General features: G+C 37.5%; 1 protein-coding gene across 13 annotated transcripts in view; it reads right to left on the minus strand.

Annotated features, from left to right (window-relative positions):
* Positions 1-20,991: 20,991 nt before the first annotated feature.
* UBE2D3 (ubiquitin conjugating enzyme E2 D3) overlaps positions 20,992-22,565 on the minus strand; it is a 73,158-nt gene continuing 71,584 nt past the window's right edge. For 10 of the 13 annotated variants that reach the window (XM_016951937.4, XM_063808982.1, XM_016951942.4 and 7 more), the window contains one exon: positions 20,992-22,479. In XM_016951937.4, the coding sequence (XP_016807426.1) occupies positions 22,434-22,479 (46 nt within the window). In that variant the 3' untranslated portion in view covers positions 20,992-22,433. The remainder of the gene's footprint in view (positions 22,480-22,565) is intronic. The other 3 variants (XM_016951936.4, XM_063808983.1, XM_054683239.2) reach the window with 1 other exon arrangement.

Below are 22,565 nucleotides of genomic sequence, written 5' to 3' on the forward strand. Positions count from 1 at the left end.
TTTGGATTCCTTGGTATTTACACAAAGGAGCTGAAAATATATATCCATCCAAAAACCTGCACATGGATGTTTATAAGAGCTTTAGCCATAATTGCCAAAATCTGGAAGCAACCAAGATTTCCTTCAGTAAGTGAATGGATAAACCAGGTGTCTGGTACATCCAGACAATGGAATATTATTCAGCACTTAAAAAATGGGCTCAGTCGCTCACACCTGTAATCCCAGCACTTTGGGAGTCTGAGACAGGCAGATCACCTGAGGTCAGGAGTTTGAGACCAATCTGACCAACATAGCGAAACCTCATCTCTCCTAAAAATACAAAAATTAGCCAGGTGTGGTGATGCATGCTGTAATCCCAGCTACCTGGAAGGATGAGACAGAAGAATTGCTTGAACCCGGGAGACGAAGGTTGCAGTGAGCCGAGATTGCGCCACTGCACTCCAGACTGGGTGACAGAGCAAGATTCCATCTCAAAAAAAAAAAAAAAAGGGGGGGCTATCCAGGCGTGGTGGCCCATGCCTGTAGTTGCAGCTACTTTGGAAGCTGAGGCGGGAGAATTGCTTGAACCTGGGAGGCAGAGGTTGCAGTGAGCCAAGATTGCACCACTACACTCCGGCTTTAAGTGCATATTACTAAGTGAAAGCAGCCTATCTGAAAGTCTACATACTGTATGATTCCAACTATATGACAATCTGGGAAAGGCAAAACTATGGGAGACAATAAAAACATCAGTAGTTGCCAAAAATTGCAGGGAGGAAGGGATGAACAGGTGGAGCACAGAGGATTTTTAGGGAAGTGAAAATACTCTGTGATACTAGAATGGTGGATACATGTCATTATAATTTGTCCAAATCCATAGAATGTAAAACACCAAGAGAGAAATCTAATGTTAACTATGGACTTTGGGTGATAATGATACGTCAATGCAGGTTCATAAATTGTAACACATGTATTACTCTGCTAAGGATGTTGATTAAGAAGCAGGCGGTGGGGGAGCAGAGTCTGCATGTGCTGAGCAGGGTGTGTACTGGAATTATGTACTTTCCACTCAGTTTTGCTGGGAATCTAAGATTGCTCTATAAAATAAAGTTTTTTTTTTAAATGAGCAAATGATTTGGATAAACATTTATCCAAAGAAAACATATACATGGCTACTAAGCACATAAAAAGATGCTCAACATTATTAGTTATTAGGTTCCTTGGTCCATTCAGGCTGCTATAAGAAAATACCATAAACTGGATAGCTTATAAACAAAAGAAATTTATTTCTCACAGTTCTGGAGTGTGGGAAGTCTAAGATCAAGGCACCAGCAGTTTCAGTGGGTGGTGAGAGCCCACTTTCTGCTTCATCGATGGCACCTTCTTACGGTGTCCTCACATGATGGAGGGGACAAAGGAGCACTTCTCAGGCTTCCTTTATAAGGGCACTATTACCATTCATAGGGTAGAGCCCTCATAACCTAATCATATCTCAAAGGCTTTCCAACCCCTAATAATACCACCTTAGGTATTAGAATTTCAACATATTAATATTGGGGTCAGGGAGTGGGAGCAGATCATAACATTAGGGAAATGCCAATCAAAACCAAAATGACATACCATTTCACACCCACTAGGATGGCTATAATAAAAAATATGGACAATAACAGGTGTTTGCGAGGATGTAGAAAAACTAGAATTCTTGTACGTCACTGGTAGAAATGTAAAATGGCATGGCTTTTGTGCAAAAGAGGTCGGTGGTTCCTCAAAAAATTAAATGTGGAGTTACTATATGACCCAGAACTTTCAATCCTACATATATACCCAAAAGAATTAAACATATAGGCTCACACAACAAGTTGCACACAGATCTTCACAGCAGTATTATTTATAATAGCCAAAAAGTAGAAACAGCCCAAATGTCTATTAATTGGCTCATGTATAAACAAAATGTGATATATGCATGCAATGGAATATTATTCAGCCATTAAAAGAAATAGAATGCTGATAATGACATCATATTGTATGATTCCGTTTATAGGAAATGTACAGAATAAGCAAATCCATAGAAACAGAAAAGAGATAAGTGCTTGCCAGTGGTTGAGTATTGGAGGAATGGGAATGGCTGCTAATTGGTACGGTGTTTATAATGTGATGAAATGTTTTGGAAAGAGACACGGGAGATGATTGCCCAACCTCGTGAATATATTAACATCGACTGAATTGTACCCTTTAAAATGGTAGACTTCATGGTATGTGAATTATATCTTAATTTGAAAAAATTATTTTAAGGTACGAGTAATGTAGATTTCAGGAATCCCTTTATGTCTTAAAATGAATTTATTTTGACACTACACTTTGTTGATAGTTTGACTGAGTAAATAATTCTAGGTTCAAGAGGAATTATTTTTTTTTAAACCTTGAAGATCTTTACCCTACCATATTCTAGCTTTCATTATGGCTGATGAGATGTCTGATTTTTTTCCCCTTTCTTTATTTGCTTATTTTTCTTTCCTTCCTTCCTTCCTTCTTTTCTTTTTTTAAGAAGAACTAGAAATTTTTCCTGGAAACTTTTAGAGTGTCCTCTTTATCTTTGTTTTTCTGAATCTCACAGTTATGATTCTGACAGTGAGTGTTAGGTAGGAAGGGAAATAATTGATCTTTATCAACATGAATATTGCTTCTCTGTTCAACTTATAAAAATATTCTTTTTTAAAATTTATTTTTATTGAAGAATAGTTTATATACATTGAAATTCACACATCTTAAGTGTACAATTTGATGAGTTTTAGCAAATGTACATACTTGCATAACTACCATTTCATGTGCTTTTGGGTCATTTGTATTTTTTTCTTTTCTAAAATGTTTGCCTAAGTCTCTTTCTCATTTACAGTGGATCCAATTTGTCAATTTTTTCTTTTACAGATTGTGTAAGAGGAAGATGTATGTCACGTCAAAGAATTATTTGCTAGTCCTAAGTCCTGAAATTTCTCCTATTTTTTCCTAAACATTTTATGGTTTTATATTTTACATATAAGTTCATAATATCATGAGTTAATTTTTGCATAAAGTATGTGTTTTAAGTTGAGCTTCTTTTTTTTTGCTTACAAATGTCACTTTGACAAATTTTAAAACTGAGTTATCTTTATTACTGAGTTGTAAGAATTCTTTCCATCCCCTAGATACACATCCTTTGTCAGATGTATGTATTACAAATATTTTCTTTTGGTCCTGGCTTGTTTATTCATTTGCTTAACGGTGTCTCTTATGGTTTTACATTTTGATTAAATCCAATGTGTTAGTTTTTTTGAGGTTGGTACTTTTCGGTCTCATGGAAAAAATCTTTGCCAACCCCACGGTCATGAAGATATTCTGTTTTTCTCTAGAAGCCTTTTAGTTTTAGCTTTTGAGTTTAGGTCCATGATGCATCTCAAAATTAGTTTTTTGTGTAGCATGAGGTAAGGATTGAGACTAATCTTTTCCCATATGTCCATCTAATTTTTCCAGCACCATTTATTGAAAAGATTTTTCTTTCCTATATAATTTCCTATAGTAGCATTAAGACTAATATGGCTATGTACTTGTTTAGGATGCCCTTGAACTCCTGTAGGTTGGGATGATGACCACTGGTATGCCTCATTATCAAAAGTATCAAATCCCTGCTGCCTCATGTCATTGGCTACTTGCACATAATAATTTTGTCTATCTTCAGGGTTCTGGTTTTCCTTCTCTTTCTCTTCTTCACAATTTGGGTAATAGTCATCTTTGCAGCTGTCAGATTCCTAGCTGTTCATATTCAGAGGTATCTTGATGCGATGGGATACTTTGTTGACCCCCTTCGCAGGCAGGAACTGGACTGGCTCTTTCACTCAGCCCGCTGCTGGCCACTCCTCCACTCAGGAGGGAGGGTGCGAGCAAGCAAGTGCAGGAACTGAAGCGAACAAACACTGGAACTGGCCAGAGTCCAAGCATGTTATGACCAATACTCTGTCAGATCAGCCGTCCAGGGACAGGGGAGTGCCAACCAGCTCACTGGAGGGTCAAGGTGGCAGCCTCTGACCTCTCAGCACCCAGGTTCTTGTCCAGCATCCAGGAAGAATCAAGTCACACGAACTGTTTGAGAGGTTGATGAATGCAGAAGACTTTATTGAGCAGTGGTTGGCTCTCAGCAGAAAGGGAGACTGAAAAGCGGTCAGGAAAATGATCTCTCTCTCCCTGAAGCCCGGCTGCCCCTCTCTGAAGCAGCCCTGTCTGAAGTTAGCCACATCTATCCATAGTCTCCAAAGCTCAGTTGCTTCTCTGCTCGCTGCTCAGCCACTTGTGTTGCTCTGCCAGCTGAAGTCTTCTATGGGCACAGGATAGGAGCATGGCAGGCCAAAAAGGTAACATTTGGGCAGAAAAACGGGGTCAGCTGTTTTCACTTGGGGCCGCAGTTTCAGGCATATGGGTGGGGTTTAGCTGGGAGCCCAGCCCTTCTGTATCATTGACAGCCAAGTTTCAGATAAAAAAAGCTGCTTCCTTCCCTCACCCTCTAACTCTTTTAAACTTTATTACTTCCTCAAATGCATTAGAAATTTGTGTCTGTATTTTTCAAGGTCATACACAAAGGTATTACTAAAATTACCATATGATTTTCATTGAGAACTCAATCTTTTGGCAGCTAAGCATTAATCAGGTTAGCCAAGTTGTTCCTTCCAAGGAGGGTTCTGGGAGGGTACAGGTCACAGCCATAGAACAGGAAAGAGGCAGGCCAAAGCCGATATGTGATCCAGGCTGCTTTCTCCTTCTCTTGTTCCGTCATCATTTTCAGGTAACTTCATCTTGACATTCTGCAAAACATAATTCTGGTCGACTACATGAGTGGCACGATGCTAATGTGACTTATGAGCAAAAAGTGGCAAATACCCTACATGCCCAAGTAAGTACATAGTGAGAAATAATTCCATAGAGATTCAGAGGCCTACCATATTGTTGAAATTTTGAAGAATACAACAATCCAATACATGTGTTATAAGGTAAAGACAGGTGGTAGAATATTGTGCCATCTATGATAAATAAAGAGGCATAGGCCAAGCATGGTGGCTCACACCTGTAATCCCAGCACTTTGGGAGGCCAAGGCTGGAGGAGTAGGAGTTTAAGACTTAAACTCACTCGAGCGTAGGAGTTTAAGACTAGCCTGGACAACATGGCAAAACTCTGTCTCCACAAAAAATACAAAAATTTGCCAGGCATGGTAGTGTGTACCTGTAGTCCCAGCTACTTGGGAGGCTGAAGTGGAAGGATTGCTTGAGCCTGGGAAGTGCAGGTTGCAGTGAGCAGTGAGCTGTGATTGCACTTGCACTCCAGCCTGGGTGACAAAGCAAGACCCTGTCTTTAAAAAAAAAAAGAAGGAAAGGGAAGAAGAGGAGGGGAGGGGAGGGGAGGGAAGAGGAGAGGGGAGGGAAAGAAAGAAAAAGAAAGAGGCATAATGGTTTCTGGGTTTCTTTGGATTTTGGAGAAAGCAAATACTATATACTTTGAGTGGGGACCAGAACTACAAGCAGGTCAAGACAATCATGCAAGCTGTTCAAACACTTGTGTCATGACATCAGCAGATCTGATACTGCTGGAGATAATCCTGACCCTGAAACTGCTGACTAGGCTAGGTTAGGAGGTACAGAGTTCCACCCAATTAGAAGTTATGACTAATAAGTGTAATAAGTGGAGTCACTTTGGGTTACTCATTCTATTGAGCAAGTAGGTGAAAAATGGAGTTAATGCACTGGCTAGGGTAATGAACTCTGAGCTAGAGTTACTACTACCTAATTAAAGCAGGGAGGGTATGTCTGGAACCGAAGGGAGTCAGTGGAGCATCTCTTACCATTTCCATGCCCAGTGTTAATTGTCGTCGGGAAATTACAGACTCAGATGAAGTGCCATGCCACAGCAAATGGGATCGGGTTTTTCTAGTAACTGCCCAAATGTTCTTCCCCTTTCTCAGCCTCACTTCCCTTTTCTTACACTCTTACTATTCTGGGATGGAACCTCACCCCCCAAAATATTAACAATTAAGCTTTGTTTGAGTCTCTATTTTCCAGAGGACTCAGGCAAAGGCCCCTTCCAACTTCTAGTCTTTAGTCATTCAATCATTCTAGGGCTGTCCAGTAAAAATTAGACAGCCTGAGGCTGAGCTGTTCAATAGAAACAATATGAGTGTCATATAAAATTTTTAAATTTCTAGTAGTCACATTTTAAAAAGTAAACAGGTGAAATTAATTTTACTTAAACCAATATACCTAATATGTTGTCATTTCAACACATATTTAATATAACTAATAATGAAATAGTTTATTCTTTTTTATATTAAGGTTTCAAAGTCTATTGTGAATTTTATACTTACAGTATATCTCAATTTGAATGTTAACTTATCATTGGAAATACTTGATTTATATTAGATTTCATAAATTTTACAATAAAAAAGATTCACATTCCCAAGTTGTTCCAAAATATTGGGAGACAATTCTCCATGGGTCTCTCATATTTCCGAACATCTTGTGAGCAGAGGCACTGGTTGTCTTTGTTCTGAACTATCTTTAAAGGATGTCTGTATATCAAATAGCCTTGGAAGACTGACATAGTGTCTCCCTCTGAAGCATGAGGTAGGTATGCTTATTGTCCAGATCATAAAGTTAATGTGCAGCTGTGCTTGCAGGACAGTTCTCCAGGTAGCATTATGCCACCCAGTTCCTCCTCCTTTCTGGCTTGTAGTCCTCAAAAAGTGACTGTAGAATGTACTGGGAATGCAACACTCTAAGATGAGGAGGGACTGTGTAGGCTCTATTATAGTCTCTCTTCCCCAGCCCTCAGAACAGGATGTCCTTCAAAGCTCTGGCCCTGTGTGTTATGACCCCAAGGTATAACCCAAGGTGGGCTGCCTTTCAGGGTCCCTCAGCTGTGGTGCAAGTAGGGCACACATTGTTGAGACTCTATTTGCCCTAGGTAAATAGAGCTTTCAAGGACTGGCTCACAATGGATCCTGGGCTTCTTTTGTCTCTTGCTGCCTATCTGCAATTAATAAATCATTTCATGTAACTAGTGGCATATGAGTGTGTTATTTCTTAACTCAGGTAAGTTGGTAACCAGTGTACAGTGAAGCTGCTTTGCATTGTTTCCCACCATTGTAAAATATTTAGGTTCCCTGAACTAAGGATTCCTTACCTATAAGACAATCAGCTGTGTATACAGATGTCATTTGACCCTCTTTGTATTGCTCTGTAGGAATCAGGCAGAAATTGGTTCAAAGAAATACTGATTCTCTGACTATTGCTATTGCTGTGATTAATATACTCCTTTGTCTTGAACCCAGGGGTTCTGTGCCTTTTTACCAGTATGTATAAAACTGTGGAAGGTTGATTTATCTTATAAGCAGGGTACAATCTCAGACCACTTACAGTTCTTGACAAAACAATACTTGAAAGTTTTCCAGTAACCTAAATTGAGTACCAGAAAAAAAAAAACCACTTTCCTTTAACAGTCACATCCATATTAAAAAAAAAAAAACTGCCTCATATTTTTTAGAAAATAATTGATTTGACTTTGAAAGCAAAAGCATATCAATTTCAAAACTATGTGTTCAAGTAAAGTACATTCACTAAATCTTACATTGACTCAGTGGTATTGATATTGAATTCAAAAAGAGTATTTCATAAATTGAAAAGCAACTTGAAATTTCTCTCAATATCAATAGTGTTCAAATTTTTCTTGTAGTTCTGTTAATTTATATAATACTTTTGATTTAATTAAAATCTCCTGCATACTGATTTGTTAGAAAATGTAAACTCTTTTAAAAATGTGTAAAATCATTATTATTGGTTTGTATTACCAAAAGTTTAAATTTCAATATAAATCCTTGTACTTGTCTAAATAAGTCACAAGCTTTTGATTTTCTTGGAGTTTCAAATTTAGTTTGTTCACATGCACTGTGATATTGATAAGAAAGCATAAATCACACAGCTGTATTTTTCTCTTTGATTATGGAATATTTGTACAACTTTGTAATGTTTATAGAACTCTTCCATAACTCAACCAATGAATATTGAGAAAGAACACAAGATAGCTAAATTCATTCTCTTCTATTTCTTTCAATTGTTTCATAAACTGGCAATGACTCACAGAATTTGCATGGATACACGGAATAATTTCAATAACTATATCCATTACCTCTTCATAGAGTTTGCTTCAGAAAATTGAGCCCAGATATTTTTAATATCTATCATACAGTGGAATGAAGCAATAAGAAATCATGAGTCACTTATTTCAAAACGCCAATAAATTTAGATTTTGACCTAACTTAGCTAGAGCTTTGTCTCTGATGATATAAATTAACTTTTTTTCCTTTAAATTATTTTCCAACAACTGTAAAAAAAAAAAAAAAAAAAAAGAATTGGCTGGGTGCGGTGACTCATGCCTGTAATCCCAGCACTTTGAGAGGCAGAGGCAGGCAGATCACTTGAGGTCAGCAGTTCGAGACCAGCCTGGCCAACATGGTGAAACCCCACCTCTACTAAAAATACAAAACTTAGCTGGGCATGGTGGTGCGTGCCTGTAGTCCCAGCTACTAGGGAGGCTGAGGCGGGAGAATTGCTTGAACCTGAGAGGCAGAGGCTGTAGTAAGCCAAGATCCCGCCACTGCACTTCAGCCTAGGTGACAGAGTGAGACTCCGTCTCAAAAACAAACAAATAAACAAACAAACCGCATCATGAGTTTGATTCTTAGGCCATGAATTGATATTTCTCTGTAAATTTGGAAGTTCTTTGAGACACAACATACCCAAATATGGGCAGTATTTCTTATATTACCTGATTTGTCTATAGCTAAAGAAACCTATTTGCAACATTTTAAATTTTGAATCAATTGATTTTTGATATTGTTAAAAAGATACTGCATTCTACAGACACTTGTTTGATAATTTAATTGAAAATCTTTTACTTTTTAAAAATATTGTTTTTAGCCATTTCTTCATAATTTTCTAACATTTCCATAAATGATATAATAGTTTATTTTACAATCTCTCCATCTAAAAAAATTGTTAGAGGGTGTGTGTGTGTGTGTGTGTGTGTGTGTGTGTTTGTGTAAGAATCCAAGACCTTTTATAACTGGCCATATTTACAAACTTGGATCCTGTCAGATATCATTTAAATTTTTTTGTTGTACTTTTAATTCTGAATTCAGGCAATTAATTTGATCAATTCTTTTTGACTGTTGAGAGGAAAGTTCTTATGATATTTACTATGTTTTTGCTAAAAAGTCTCTCATGACTGTGTATTTTATAATCTTAATATTTTTATACAACAGATAAAAAGTCTTTTCATTTTGCTCTGCCCTAATAAATTGCAATTGCCATTCATTGTGAATTTTCTAACATACCCTCTTCCAGACTGTTTATTCATTCCAGTCATAGTAGTACCTTTGACATCTCCACTGAATCCAATTTAAATGTAAAAATTTGTTCTTCCTCTTCTTTTTTTTTTTTTATGAGACGGAGTTTCACTCTTGTTGCCCAGGCTGGAGTGGAGTGGCGATGTCAGCTCACTGTAACCTCCACCTCCTGGGTTCAAGTGATTCTCTGGCCTCAGCCTCCTGAGTAGCTGGGATTACAGACACCTAACACCACACCCGGCTCATTTTTTGTATTTTTAGTAGAGACGGGGTTTTGCCATGTTGGGCAGGCTAGTCTTGAACTCCTGATCTCAGGTGATCCGCCTGCCACGGCCTCCCAAAGTGCTGGAATTACAGACGTGAGCCACCACACCCAGCCTCCACCACCTCCTCCTCCTCCACCTCCTCCCCCCACCCCAACCTCCTCCTCCTCCTCCTTCTCCTTCTTCTTCTTCGTATTATTATTATTTTTTGGAGACAGAGTCTCAGTCTGTCGTCCAGGCTGGAGTGCAGTGGCATGCTCTTGGCTCACTGCAACCTCTGCCTCCCAGGTTCGAGCAATTCTCCTGCCTCAGCCTCCCTAGTAGCTGGGACTACAGGCACGTGCCACCATGCCTGGCTATTTTATTTTTAGTAGATGTTGGCCAGGCTGCTCTCGAACTCCTGACCTTAGGTGATTTGCCCGCCTTGGCCTCCCAAGATGTTGGGATTACAGGAGTGAGCCACCACGCCTGGCCTATTTTTTAAGCTAGAGAAAATAATTTGATGATATAATTAAAATAAGTATTTAAAATTTATTACCAATTAAAATTTATATCTTTGTAACTTTCACTGTCTGCAAAAATATTTAAATAAATCAGTGCATAGGAACAAAATATCCAAATTGAAAAACCTGTAACTGACAATATTGATGATATATTTATATGTAATACTAGAGTTGACCCTCATGCCCAACATACACTGTATAACAATGTCTTATATGATGCAATGGTTAAAGTAAAATGTTGCCCTAACCAAACTATAAAGTTGGGTTTCATGGAAAACATGCTACTTTTCTTCAGTTTTTAAATTTTAAAATGTGACACTAGCCACATTTCAAGCGCTCAGTAGCCATATAAGGCTAGTGACCCTCATACTGGAAAGCATAGCTGTAGGCAACAGAGATTCAGCAGTAAACAAAGCAAGAGAAAAATCCCTCTCCCCTTGGGCCTCAAGTTTTCTGTCTACTTATATTTTATTTACTTAAAAAACAACATAGAGCTGTATTTTGAATTTTTATTGAGTCTGAAAATCTTTGTACTTTGATTGGATAATTTAACCCAGTTACATTTATTTATTATGTTTATTGGCAGGGTCTCACCCTGTCGCCCAGGCTGGAGTGCAGTAGTGCAGTAGTGCAATCATGACTCACTGCAGCCTCAACCTCCCCAGGCTCAGGTGATGCTCCCACTTCAGCCCAAGTAGCTGGGACCACAGGTGCATGCTACCACGCCTGGCCAATATTTCTGTATTTTTTGTAGCGATGGGGTTTCTCTATGTTGCCCAGGCTTGTCTCAAACTCCCAGGCTTAAGCAATCCTCCAGCCTCGGACTTCCAAAGTGCTGGGATTACAGGCGTGAACAACCGCACCTGGCCCCAATTACTTTTTGAATAATTACTTATACAATTTGGAATTTTACCTACCATATTGTGCCTTCTATTTGTCCTGCCATCTCTAGATCTCTCTCATTTGCCTTTTTTTCTTCTTTGTCCATTGATTTCTTCTCTTCTAATTTAGAAATTATGCACCTTTTCTATTTTTTGTGTTTACCCTACATTTTAAAAGGCTTTTTATTTTGAGATAATTTCGGACTTATAGAAGAATCCACAAAATTAGTACAGAAATTTCCCCTATACACACTGACCAGATTCCCCTAATATCAACATATTACATATTCATAGAATAATCAAATGTAATTAACCAACACTGAAATAATATTATTAAATAATCTACCACTCATAGGGTGGAATGCATCCAGAGCATTTAGGCTGCACAGGAAGTTGCAGAGGGACTGGTAGATCTGTGTAGAGCACTGGGCCACAGGTGAGCTATGCACAGGTTGTGCAGAGGCTGGTAAAGAGTGACTTCAGATGTGTGAGTCTCCAGGCCACAAACGTCAGTGCAGGCCATGCAAGAGCTTTGGTTTCCTTGTGAAGAGGGGTGCAAAAAGGTTATCAGCAGGCCAAAGCTGCAAGGTCACAGACAGATTGTGTTTTGGGCCTGTGGATATTTACTGGTTGTCTTCATACTCACACTAGCCAACCCTCAGCCCATAACAGGAATAGCAGGAGAACCTCTTCCTCTGTAGTATTCCTCCAATGCCCTTTACTTAGAAAGATTAACATCGTGCCCACGTTAAAGGAGGGACTCTGAAAAAAATTCAGTTGCCTATCACAGAAGATATACAGTAACAAATGTTCCTTGACTTATGATGGGGTTGCATTTCAATGAACTCATTGTAAATACAAAATATCATGTCAAAAATGCATTTAATACACTTAACCTACCAAACATCATAGCTTAGCCTAGCCTACTTTAAATGTGCTCTGAACACTTAACATTAGACTTGTTTTGGATTATTTTATCTTACTGTAGGCTATTTTATAGTAAAGTGTTGACTGCCTCATGTAATTTATCGAATACTACATTGAAAATGGAAAACAGGGCCGGGTGCTGTAGCTCATACCTGTAATCCTAGCACTTTTGGAGACTGAGGCAAGAGACTTGTTTGAGCCCAGGAGTTCAAGACCAGCCTAGGCAACATTGGGAGACACTGTCTCTACAAAAAATATAAAAACAAAAATTAGTTGGGTGCAGTGCATGTGCTTGTGGTCCCGGCTACTCGGGAGGGTGAGGTGGGAAGACTGCTTGAGCCCAGGAGGTGAAGTCTGCAGTGAGCCATGATCGCACCACTGCACTCCAGCCTGGGTGACAGAGTGTCTCAAACAAGAAAAAAAAAAAAGGAAAGGAAAAAACAGAAAAATTGTATGGCTACTCAAAGTATGGCTTTTACTGAATGCGTATCATTTTGCATCATCATGAAGTCAAAAAATTGTAAGTCGAACCACTGTAAGTCAAACACCATCTGTAGTATCCCTTTATCTATGGTTTCATTTTCTACAGTTTTTCTTACCCATGATTCACCATGGTCTGAAAATATTACGTCTCTACTCTTGTGCTTTGGGAACATTATTAAGTAAAAAAAGTTATTTGAACACAGCACTGTAATACTGTGATAGTCCCTGTGATTACCAAGATGGCTACTAAGTGACTAACAGAAATTTGAGCAGGAGAGTGGGATGGCATGAGATTTCATCATGTTACTGAGAACACAGTGCAATTTAAAACATGAATTGTTTATTTCTGGAATTATTCATTTATGTCATCATGCTTATGTCATTCACTTCATTTAGGCATTTTATCTCATATAATCACAAGAAGGGTTAGTACAGTACAATAAGATGTAGAGAGTTCACATTCATCTTATTACAGTATATTGTTATAATTGCTGTATTTTATTATTAATCTCTGTGGCTAACTTATAAACTTTATCATATATATATATATAGGAAAAAACATAGTGTATAGTGGGTTTAGTTCTATCTGTGGTTTCAATTATCTACTAGGGGTCTTGCAATGTATCTCCCAAGGATAATGAGGAACTACTTTATTGAAAGGCGCATTTGGAGCCTGGAAGCAGTAAATTGAATTCAAGCTCCAATTAGCCATGTGTTAGACCAAGTTATTTTTCCATGGTTCTTAAGCTGTTACTTTCATCTTCATCTTCGTGCTACATTCAGAATGATTTTTTCATATCTTTCATTCCTCTAATTCTTTACTTAGCTGTGTCAACTAGGCTATCAAACCTATCCTTAAGTTTTAATTAGTCTGTTTTCTAAATTCTGGAAGTACTGCTTTTGGTTATTTTTCAAATCTGACTGATCATTTTAATAGCCTCTTGCTCTTTATTCGTATTTTAAACTTATTTTATTTCTCCCATAATGATAGAGAGGTAAGGTTCTGGAATCTGATTATCTAGATTTAAATCCCAACGTCTACCATTAGATGAGTAACTTTGGGCAAATCATAACCTCTTTTCCTCAGTTGCCTCATCTATAAAATAGAAATAATATAAGCATTTAAATAAGTACACAAGTTTGTTATCAGAATTAAGAGTTAATATTATGTAAAGAATTGGCCGGGTGCAGTGGCTCATGCCTGTAATCCCAGCACTTTGGGAGGCCGAGGGGGGCGGATCACCTGAGGTCAGGAGTTTGAGACCAGCCTGGCTAACATGGTGAAACCCCATTTCCACTAAAAATACAAAAAATTAGCCAGGCGTGGTGGCAAGCACCTGTAATCCCAGCTACTTGGGAGGCTGAGGCAGGAGAATCGCTTGAACCTGGGAGGCAGAGGTTGCAGTGAGCCGAGATCATACCATTGCACTCCAGCCTGGGCAACAGCAGCGAAACTCCGTCTCAAAAAATAAATAAAATATCTCTGTGTGTGTGTGTGTGTGTGCGCGCGTGTCTGAAGAATTTAGAAAAGTGCTTGACACTTAAAAGTATTACATAAATGTTGGTTATTACTATCTTTTGCCACTGATATTTTAAGGTGAAATTCACATATTAACTATTGTAAAATGCACAATTCAGTGTAATTTCATGTGTTCACAATGTTGTATAGCCATAATAACTTCTAGTTCCAAGACATTTTCACCACCCACAAGAGACTACATACCCATCAAGCAGTCATTCCCCATTTCCCTATCTTCCTAGTAGCTGAATCTGCTTTCTGTCTCTATAGAACTATTCTGGATATTCATATAAATGAAATTATACAATATGTGACCTTTTATGTTTTGCTCCTTTCTTTTAGCAAAATGTTTTTAAGGCCCATCCACATTATAGCATGCATCAATACTACAATCTTTCATGTGGCTGAATAACATACCATCGTACGGAAATACCACAATTTGTTTCATTGTTTCCATCTTTTGGCTATTGTGAATAGTGAGTGCTGCTATGAACATTCATTTACAAGTATTTGTTTGAATACCTGTTTTCAGTTGTTTTGGGTACATAACCAGGAATGAAATTGCTGAGTCATACAGTAATTCTATGTTCAACTTTTTGGGGAACTGCCAAACTGCTTTCCACAGAAGCTGCACCATCTTACATTCCCACCAGCATTGTACGAGGTTTCCAGTTTCACAAAATCCTCACCAGCACATTTTCTATTTTAAAATTTTACAGCTATTCTATGGGGTAAAAAGTGATACATCATTGTGGTTTGGACTTGCATTTCTCTAATAACTAGTATGTTGAACATCTTTTCAATTACTTACTGGCCATCTTTTATCTTATTTGGGAAAATGTTTAAATCTTTTGCCTGTTTTTAAATAGGGTCGTCTTCTTGTTGAGTTTTAAAAATTCTTTATTCTGAATACTAGAGCCTAATCATAGATGATTTGAAAATTTGTGTCCATTCTGTAGGTTATCCTTTCATTTTTATAATGTCTTTTGACACACGTTTATAATCTTAATGAAGTCCAATTTATTTTTCCTTTGGTTGTTTGTGCTTTTGGTGTCATCTCTAAGTATTGCCAAATCTAAGAACACAAAGATACACTCTCATTTTCTTCTAAGAGTTTTATGGTTTTAGTAGCTCTTACATTTGTGACTTTGATCCATTTTAATTTTTGCATAAGATGTGAGGTAGGGGTCCAAATTCATTCTTTTGCATGTAGATATCTGGTTGTCTCTACACCATATTGCTAAAGAGACTATTGTTTCCCATTGAATGGTCTTGTCATCTTTGTCAAACATCAACTGACCGTAAATGTATGATAATTTCTGGCCTCTCAATTCTATTCCATGAGTCTATGTGTTCCTGTGTATGCTATTTTGATTACTGTAGCTTTGTATTAACTTTTGAAATAGGGAAGTATGGGTTCCTTACTTTCATTCTTTTTAAAGATTGTTTAGCTCCTTGCAGTCCTTTGCAATTCCGTATGAATTTTTACACTAAATTTCTGCAAAACAGTCATTGGGATTTTGATAGGGGTTGCATTGAATGTGTAGATTGCTTTGAGAATCACTGTCATTTCAGCATATTAAATCTTCAAATCCATGAACACAGGATGTCTTTTCATTTATTCAGGACTTCTCTTCCAGAAGTTTGATAGTTTTCAGTGTACATGTTTTTGCATTTCCCTTATTACATTTATTTTTTCTTTTTTTGAAATAGTCTCACTCTGTCACCCAGGCTGGAGTGCAGTGGCATGATGTCGGCTGACTGCAACCTCTGCCTCCCAGGTTTAAGCAATTCTCCTGGCTCAGCCTCCCGAGTAGCTGGGACTACAGGTGCACGTCACCACACCCAGCTATTTTATTTTTTTTGTATTTTTAGTGGAGATGGGGTTTCACCAAGTTGGCCAGGCTGGTCTCAAACTGCTGACCTCGTGATCTGCACGCCTCGACCTCCGTAAGTGCTGGGATTATAGGTGTGAGCCACTGCACTGGGCCCCTATTCTTTTTGATGCTATTGTATATGGAACTTTCTTAACGTCATTTATGGATTGCTTACAATTAATAATTATTTAAAGAAATACCAGATTTCTGTGTGCCAATCTTGTATCCTGCAAATTTGCCTAATTCTATGAGCACTAAGTCGTTTTTATGATTTAGGATTTTCCATATACAAGATGTCACTTATTCATATAGTCTTCCTTTACAATTTGACTAATAATTTTTTATTTTTTAAATATTGATATTTAATGTTTTGATTCTTGCAAATTGGTTGGCAACTCATGGTGCTACATTACCTTGTACTTTTTCTTGCTGGTTTTAAAATGTGAGCTATTATGCAATTCCTACAGTGTTTGCTTCTGCCAGTAGCTGGTTGTTTTACTAATTTGGAATCACTCTAAAAATTAAATCCTCTGCTTGAATTTCCTGGGACCACCTAAGCCTGCAAATCTTCACAAAGCCCAAACTGTTATTACAAATTCTCGCAATATTCTCCTGCCACAGAGCACCAAGTTTCAAGACAGGTAGAGTCCTAGTTGTACTAGGAATGGGTTTCTCGTATTTGACACCACTTTTGGGCGCATCCTGGGCTTTGCCAGAGTCATGAAAATTAAAGGTCAGCTGGGCATGATGGTTCACGCCTGTAACCCCAGCACTTTGGGAGGCCGTGGCGAATGGTCTTGAGCCCAGGAGTTCAAGACCAGTCTGGGCAACATGGCGAGTAGCCCCAACTACTCAGGAGGCTGAGGTGGGAGGATTGCTTGAGTCCAGGAGGTCGAGGGATGTATCACTGCACTCCAGCCTGGGTGATACAGCAAGACCCTGTCTTGTAGAAAAAATGAAAAAAGTTCACGTGGGGTAGGTACTTCAAGTGTTTTCAAAATGCAATGCAAGCTGGTTCTGGGTATGTTCTGTTTTCTTCTGGGTTCTTGGTTTCAGTTTGGTTTTGGTCTGAGAGTACTCCTTCCTTTCTTGATAGAACATTGACACATTGAAAAAAAAAGTTTTCCCCCAGCAAGTGGTTGCTTTTTCAAAGGATTTATCAGGGTAATCATCCAGGCTGACAGAATCTGAACTGCATTATTTTACTTACAATAGAGAATAAAGAAGGTCTGATTAACAAATTTTTAATAGTATATTAGTTTTCTTTGTTCTTTTGGAGTTAGAAATGAAGCAAGCAAAAGATTAAACATTTTCCCTAAGAAGATATACAAATGACGAGTAAGTATATGTACCTTTGACAGACTACCATTTGGCTCAGTCATTTGTGTTAAATATTTGACCACCTAAAATGTTGCAAGTAGTCATCTCGTCATTGATAAATAAGAGAAAAAAAAATCTGTCCTCATAGAACTGGGGTGGCGCTGAGGGTGAGACAATTATTACCTATAAGATAGATAATACTGAATATGCCATGATGTACTCTATAGAGGTGATGCTGTGTTGGTGTATTTATAGAATAGTCAAGAAAAACTACTCTGATAAGGTATTTGAATAGAGACCTAGTTAGGAAAAAGCTGTATGGTATGTGGGGTAAGATCATCCTAGGCAAAGGTAAGAACAAGAGTAAACATCTTCACACATCTTTGCAAGTCTCAGCAGTCCCATGTGACTGAGCTGAGAGAGTTGGAATGGTGGTGAGACAAGCAAGGAATTGGGGATTAAGCTGAGGCAAAGGTAGGGAAGAAAGTTATCTACAGCCTTGTAGATTACTTTTAATACCTTGTGTTTTTACTCCGAATGAGATGGGAAACCATTAGGTTTGGAGGAAAGCCATGCCATCTGATAAGGTTTAAAGGGGTTGTGTGTGGGACACACAGATTGCTGCAAGGTGGGGAGATCATTCAGGAGGCTATTCCAATAATCCCAATAAGAAATGATATAGCTTTAGATCATAGTGCTAACAGTCAACATGATAAATGGGCAGATTCTAAAGGCTGCTGTTAAGTCTGATTGAAGGTGGAATGTGAAAAGTCAAAGATGGTGCCTAGGTTTTAGGCCATTGCAATTTAATGTTGACATTTACTGAGCATGGGGTAATAGTATATGTGTATGTGTATGTCTTTATAGACATATGGCCAGTTTTAGACATTTTAAAAGATGCCCTTTAGATTGTCATGTGGATAATGAATAGAAGCTATATGGGAGCTCAGGAGAAATAGCTGGAAGGTTAGTAAATGACGGTGGTTAACTGGGCTCCTAAGATAGTATGACATGAAAGTTCATTGTTTAGCCTTGACTACAAATTTGATACGGTAAATGAGAAATCAAGTTCTATAGAGGATCAGACAGTAGTACGTAAAAATGTAAATTTCATAATATTTTTTACAATACAGAAAAGAGGGCTCTTAAAAAATCTCATTCATAAATAGCATACAGTTTGGGAAGAGCTAGATACTGATAATGGGACTTTAATGGAAGCATCCCAAGTAAAAGAACAATTGTCAGAAACATCTTGTATACCTGAATCATATAAAATTTTTCAAACCTGAGGCCAGAAATGAGCAAGTAGTTATAAGGTAGCAAGAAATAATGCAACACAGTAATAATTTCTAGGGACTTAAGACATTCGGCCAACTTCAATATATTTAAGTCTTTTTGTTAAAATGGTTCCTCAAGTTTTTTTGGCGGGGGGTGGCACTGTCATGTTTTGAAGCCATTTCCAAATACCTTTAACCGTTTATTTTTCCATTACAATGGGACAGCACGAGAAATCTTAATCGTCACCTTAGGGTACCTTTAATATCTGTCAAACACTGCAAACACCCTTAACATAGCATCATTTCCACTTGGAAAAATTGCCTAGTGTCAGGCCACAGAATGGGATCTGGGTTCAAATTTGTTCAGCTAGCCAACACAATACTTAGGTAGATCTTTGCACCTGATTACTTTTAAATACTTGACGATTGGTTGAATTCCATGCCAGTATGGTTATTCAAATTAGCCAACTGTAGGACGTTAATGTATTTTAATATTCCAAGTGTAAATGTGGAAATCAATGTACTGTATTACAATTCAAAGTACTAGGAAATTGTCAGGTATCAGAAATGTAATACTTGAACACATTCTCTATAGCCAAAAACAGCTATAAAAAATAGCTGTAGAGTCAAAGGATTACTGGTTGTAGTCTGTTACAAGGGAATGCTACGAACAGACTTCTGAAAAAGGTTCTCAATCTTCACTATTCATCAGAATCACTTGGAGGGTGTTTTAATATAGGTGACTGGGCTCCATGCCAGTTTGACTCAGGACTGGGATGGGGCCTGACAACTTATATTACAAAGAATTTCCTAAATGATGCTAAGATTGTTATCTCAAGAAACATTTTGAGAACCACCTTAATTATTCATAAACTGCATAAAATTAAAAATCGAGCTCACACACAATATTAAGCTCAAGTGTGGATTTCATGTTAGCTGGAATTACCGAGTAAGACCAAAGTGTCTTTAAACACAGACTTTAATGGTAACAATTCCTTTAAGCTCAATTAACTTTAGCTATTACAAGTCTTATGCAGATGTCACTATTAGACAATATTTAGTGACTTGCACTGGGTTCCTCATAAAAGACAAATTCACTTAAAAGTGTAATCAACAATCATTAACATTTTGTTATGCCAACACAAAACATGGCTGAGTTACCCCCCTCCCCGCCCAAATTACTAACACAGCATGATCAGTACCTTAAGTATACTTCAACTAAGCCATTTCAACAAACAAAAAAAAAAAAAAAAAAAAAAGTGAGTGTTTCACTACCCCTGAGACCACTAGTTAACTGTGGTTCATACTTTAAAATGTGAGTACACCCACACAAGAAAGCAAATTAATCAGTTTAAAAAAATCTGATTATCACATTGCAAACTCGCCCAGGAAAAACAAACTGAGTCATTTAAAATGTAAATTTACCATTAACAGGCCAACTGGACCCTAATTCGGTTCACGCATTAAAAGATTTAGGAAATACAAAGACATAGTCAAAACTGATTCTAATACTCAGTTGGGTCCCATACATGGCACTAGTAATGTCAAATTACTGGGTGGAGTGGGGCAAAGAGGGCAAATTCTTAGATTCTAAGATTTCATTGTACATATCTCATGTCCAGTGTCCATACATTCAAAAATGTTGGTTTTCCAGGTACTTTACTGTTCTTTTAAACCTGGAGAAGCCTCTATGGCTTATTCCCTTAGAAGCAACAAATGAAATGATGTATAAAGCATCAAGTCAAAGATACAGAGAACTGGACACATCCACTAATTGTTATGACAATCAAAGAAGTCATCTCCGTAAATACCTAAGGGTTGTCTAAGGCTATAAAGGTCAATTTGAAAGCCAGTTAGGGATCCACCGTGTTTCATAAAAGTGTCTTACACTCATGTTTGGCTTTCAAGAAGTGATATGCCTACTAAAGCTGTTATTTTGAGACTATATGCATCTCAGAAGTAATTTTGAAAATAGAGCCAAAGAGCAGTTTTTCTTACCTTGTGGAGCAGAATGTTAACTAATTTCTCATTCATAATTTGAATCCAAAAAAGTTATGCAGTATGACATCTACCCTGAAGGAGCCGTTTTAAGCAAAACACAAAATGAAAAAATTCACTCATTGGAAAAACTGCGTAGCTGGTTTTTTCCCCAATGAAATGATTACAGAATTAACAAAGCCAGAACATCTTCAGAAGGCATGCATTTCACTTCCAGTTTAGAGAAGAACCTTAAGTCAATAAATCATGTCCAAACTACATATTAAAATGTTTATAAAAAGTAAGTTTTAACATTTATTTCTAGCTTTCCACATCTGTGTGCAGACAAGGAATAAGATTGCACGTAAGTGTAAGCAGTGCAAAAATGTGGAAGTGGAGGAGTCACAGATGTGCTAGAACTTTAAGAAATAAAGCAGTGAACAAAATCAAAATAAACAGGAAAAATGTAAAACTATGGGATCAGAATTAGGAAAGGTGAAGAATGGTAATGCCCTTGTTACTACAGAAGTTAAATCAGTGGCACAGATAGCACTTGTCAAACAAAAAACAATCCAATAGCATTGACTTTTATTCATTCATGTTAAGTCACCTGAAATGGTATCTGTTGCATTTAAATGCTCATTAATGTAAATGGCTGAACAAATCCATTTCAATGGATACTCAATATCCCACATAGATAAGTCACTTCAACACAGCCTCATGACAACTCCCACACCAAAACAGTACTTTATTTTGCAAATTCTGACCCATTATTACTCCCATGTTGTTTTTTTTCAGCTGTCAAGTGTACAAGGTGAAGAGAAATTTCAGTTAGACAGGGGCTGCACCTGGAAAATAAATTTCTTAAACTCCATAAACACATTTCAAAACTGCTGGGTCCCAAAAGTCCATCTATGAACTCTAGGGCTGCCAGTATCATGTGCAGCACATTAAAGCTACACTATCCAAATAGCTTATTAATTCTGCATAAATCAGGTTAAGCAATGTGTCAACCTGTAACAGACTGTGCACTTTAACTGAACATGGCAAAATATTCACTCTTTCGAACTTTACATCATCATTTGATGTCAAACAATGAAGCAAATCCCAACAGTATATACAAAAAACAGCTTTGCATTTACAAAAGATTGTTTCCCATACTGATTAATCCAGGCAGCTAACTCATTGGTTTATGCAACTTTATTGAAGAAAAATAAATCAATTACTAGCAGAGCTATTAGTTGATCACTCATCCATTGACAACTTGCATCATTTATTCAGTGCTATATTAAACAGTGTATTGGAAGATAGATTAACTAATAGCTCCAAGCCTCCTAACAATTTAAATGAAAATTACAAAATGTTTGAGACCCTATTTTGGAATACAAAGGGTGTTTGACTTCCAATTTCCATTCTCTGTAGAACAAGAACAGGTCATTCCTTTATTGACATGCATAAAATACATCACATTTTCTGTTCTGCTGATGCTATAAATTCAATACCAATTCTCCAGCCACATCAGTTATGAGCATAAAGCATATCATGTAACCTCAAATCTCTAACAGTGGAAGGCTTAAACAAGAATGGATGCTGCTAGAATAATGCTGTATCCTTTGATGTGACAACTGAGCATCCATCTCCCTCCCCCTCAGATGATTTCTTCAGCATGTTAGAGCAGTGAGGAATGGTTTTAGTCTCATAACCAAGTTAGAGTGAAGACATTGGCCACATAATACACATGCTCCATTTTTTTTTAAAAATTCTGAGTCTTGGGCAACTGTTCTCTTGTAACTACTTTACAGTTTCTAAAAGCAGTTATTGTCCAAAGCTGGAAGAACTTAAGTCTTCTCAGATGAGCATGTGAATGAATGGAGGGAGGTAAACAAAAAATAAAATTAAAAAAGATGAGGTCTGATAGGGGAGCAGCCGGATAAGAAAATCAAAAAAGGAACAGTAATTTAAAGTTTATTCCAGCTATAATGCAGGTTATTCTGACTTTAAGGTAGCATCACATGGCATACTTCTGAGTCCATTCCCGAGATATTCTGTTGTACCTGTAAATAAAGATGTTATTTTTAAAAGTTAAAATAAAGTGAAAGAATTCCTAATACTTTAAATGGAAGGGAAAGATTTCCATTTT

Source organism: Pan troglodytes, chromosome 3 (genome assembly GCF_028858775.2).
Source record: "Pan troglodytes isolate AG18354 chromosome 3, NHGRI_mPanTro3-v2.0_pri, whole genome shotgun sequence".
NCBI lineage: Eukaryota > Metazoa > Chordata > Mammalia > Primates > Hominidae > Pan > Pan troglodytes.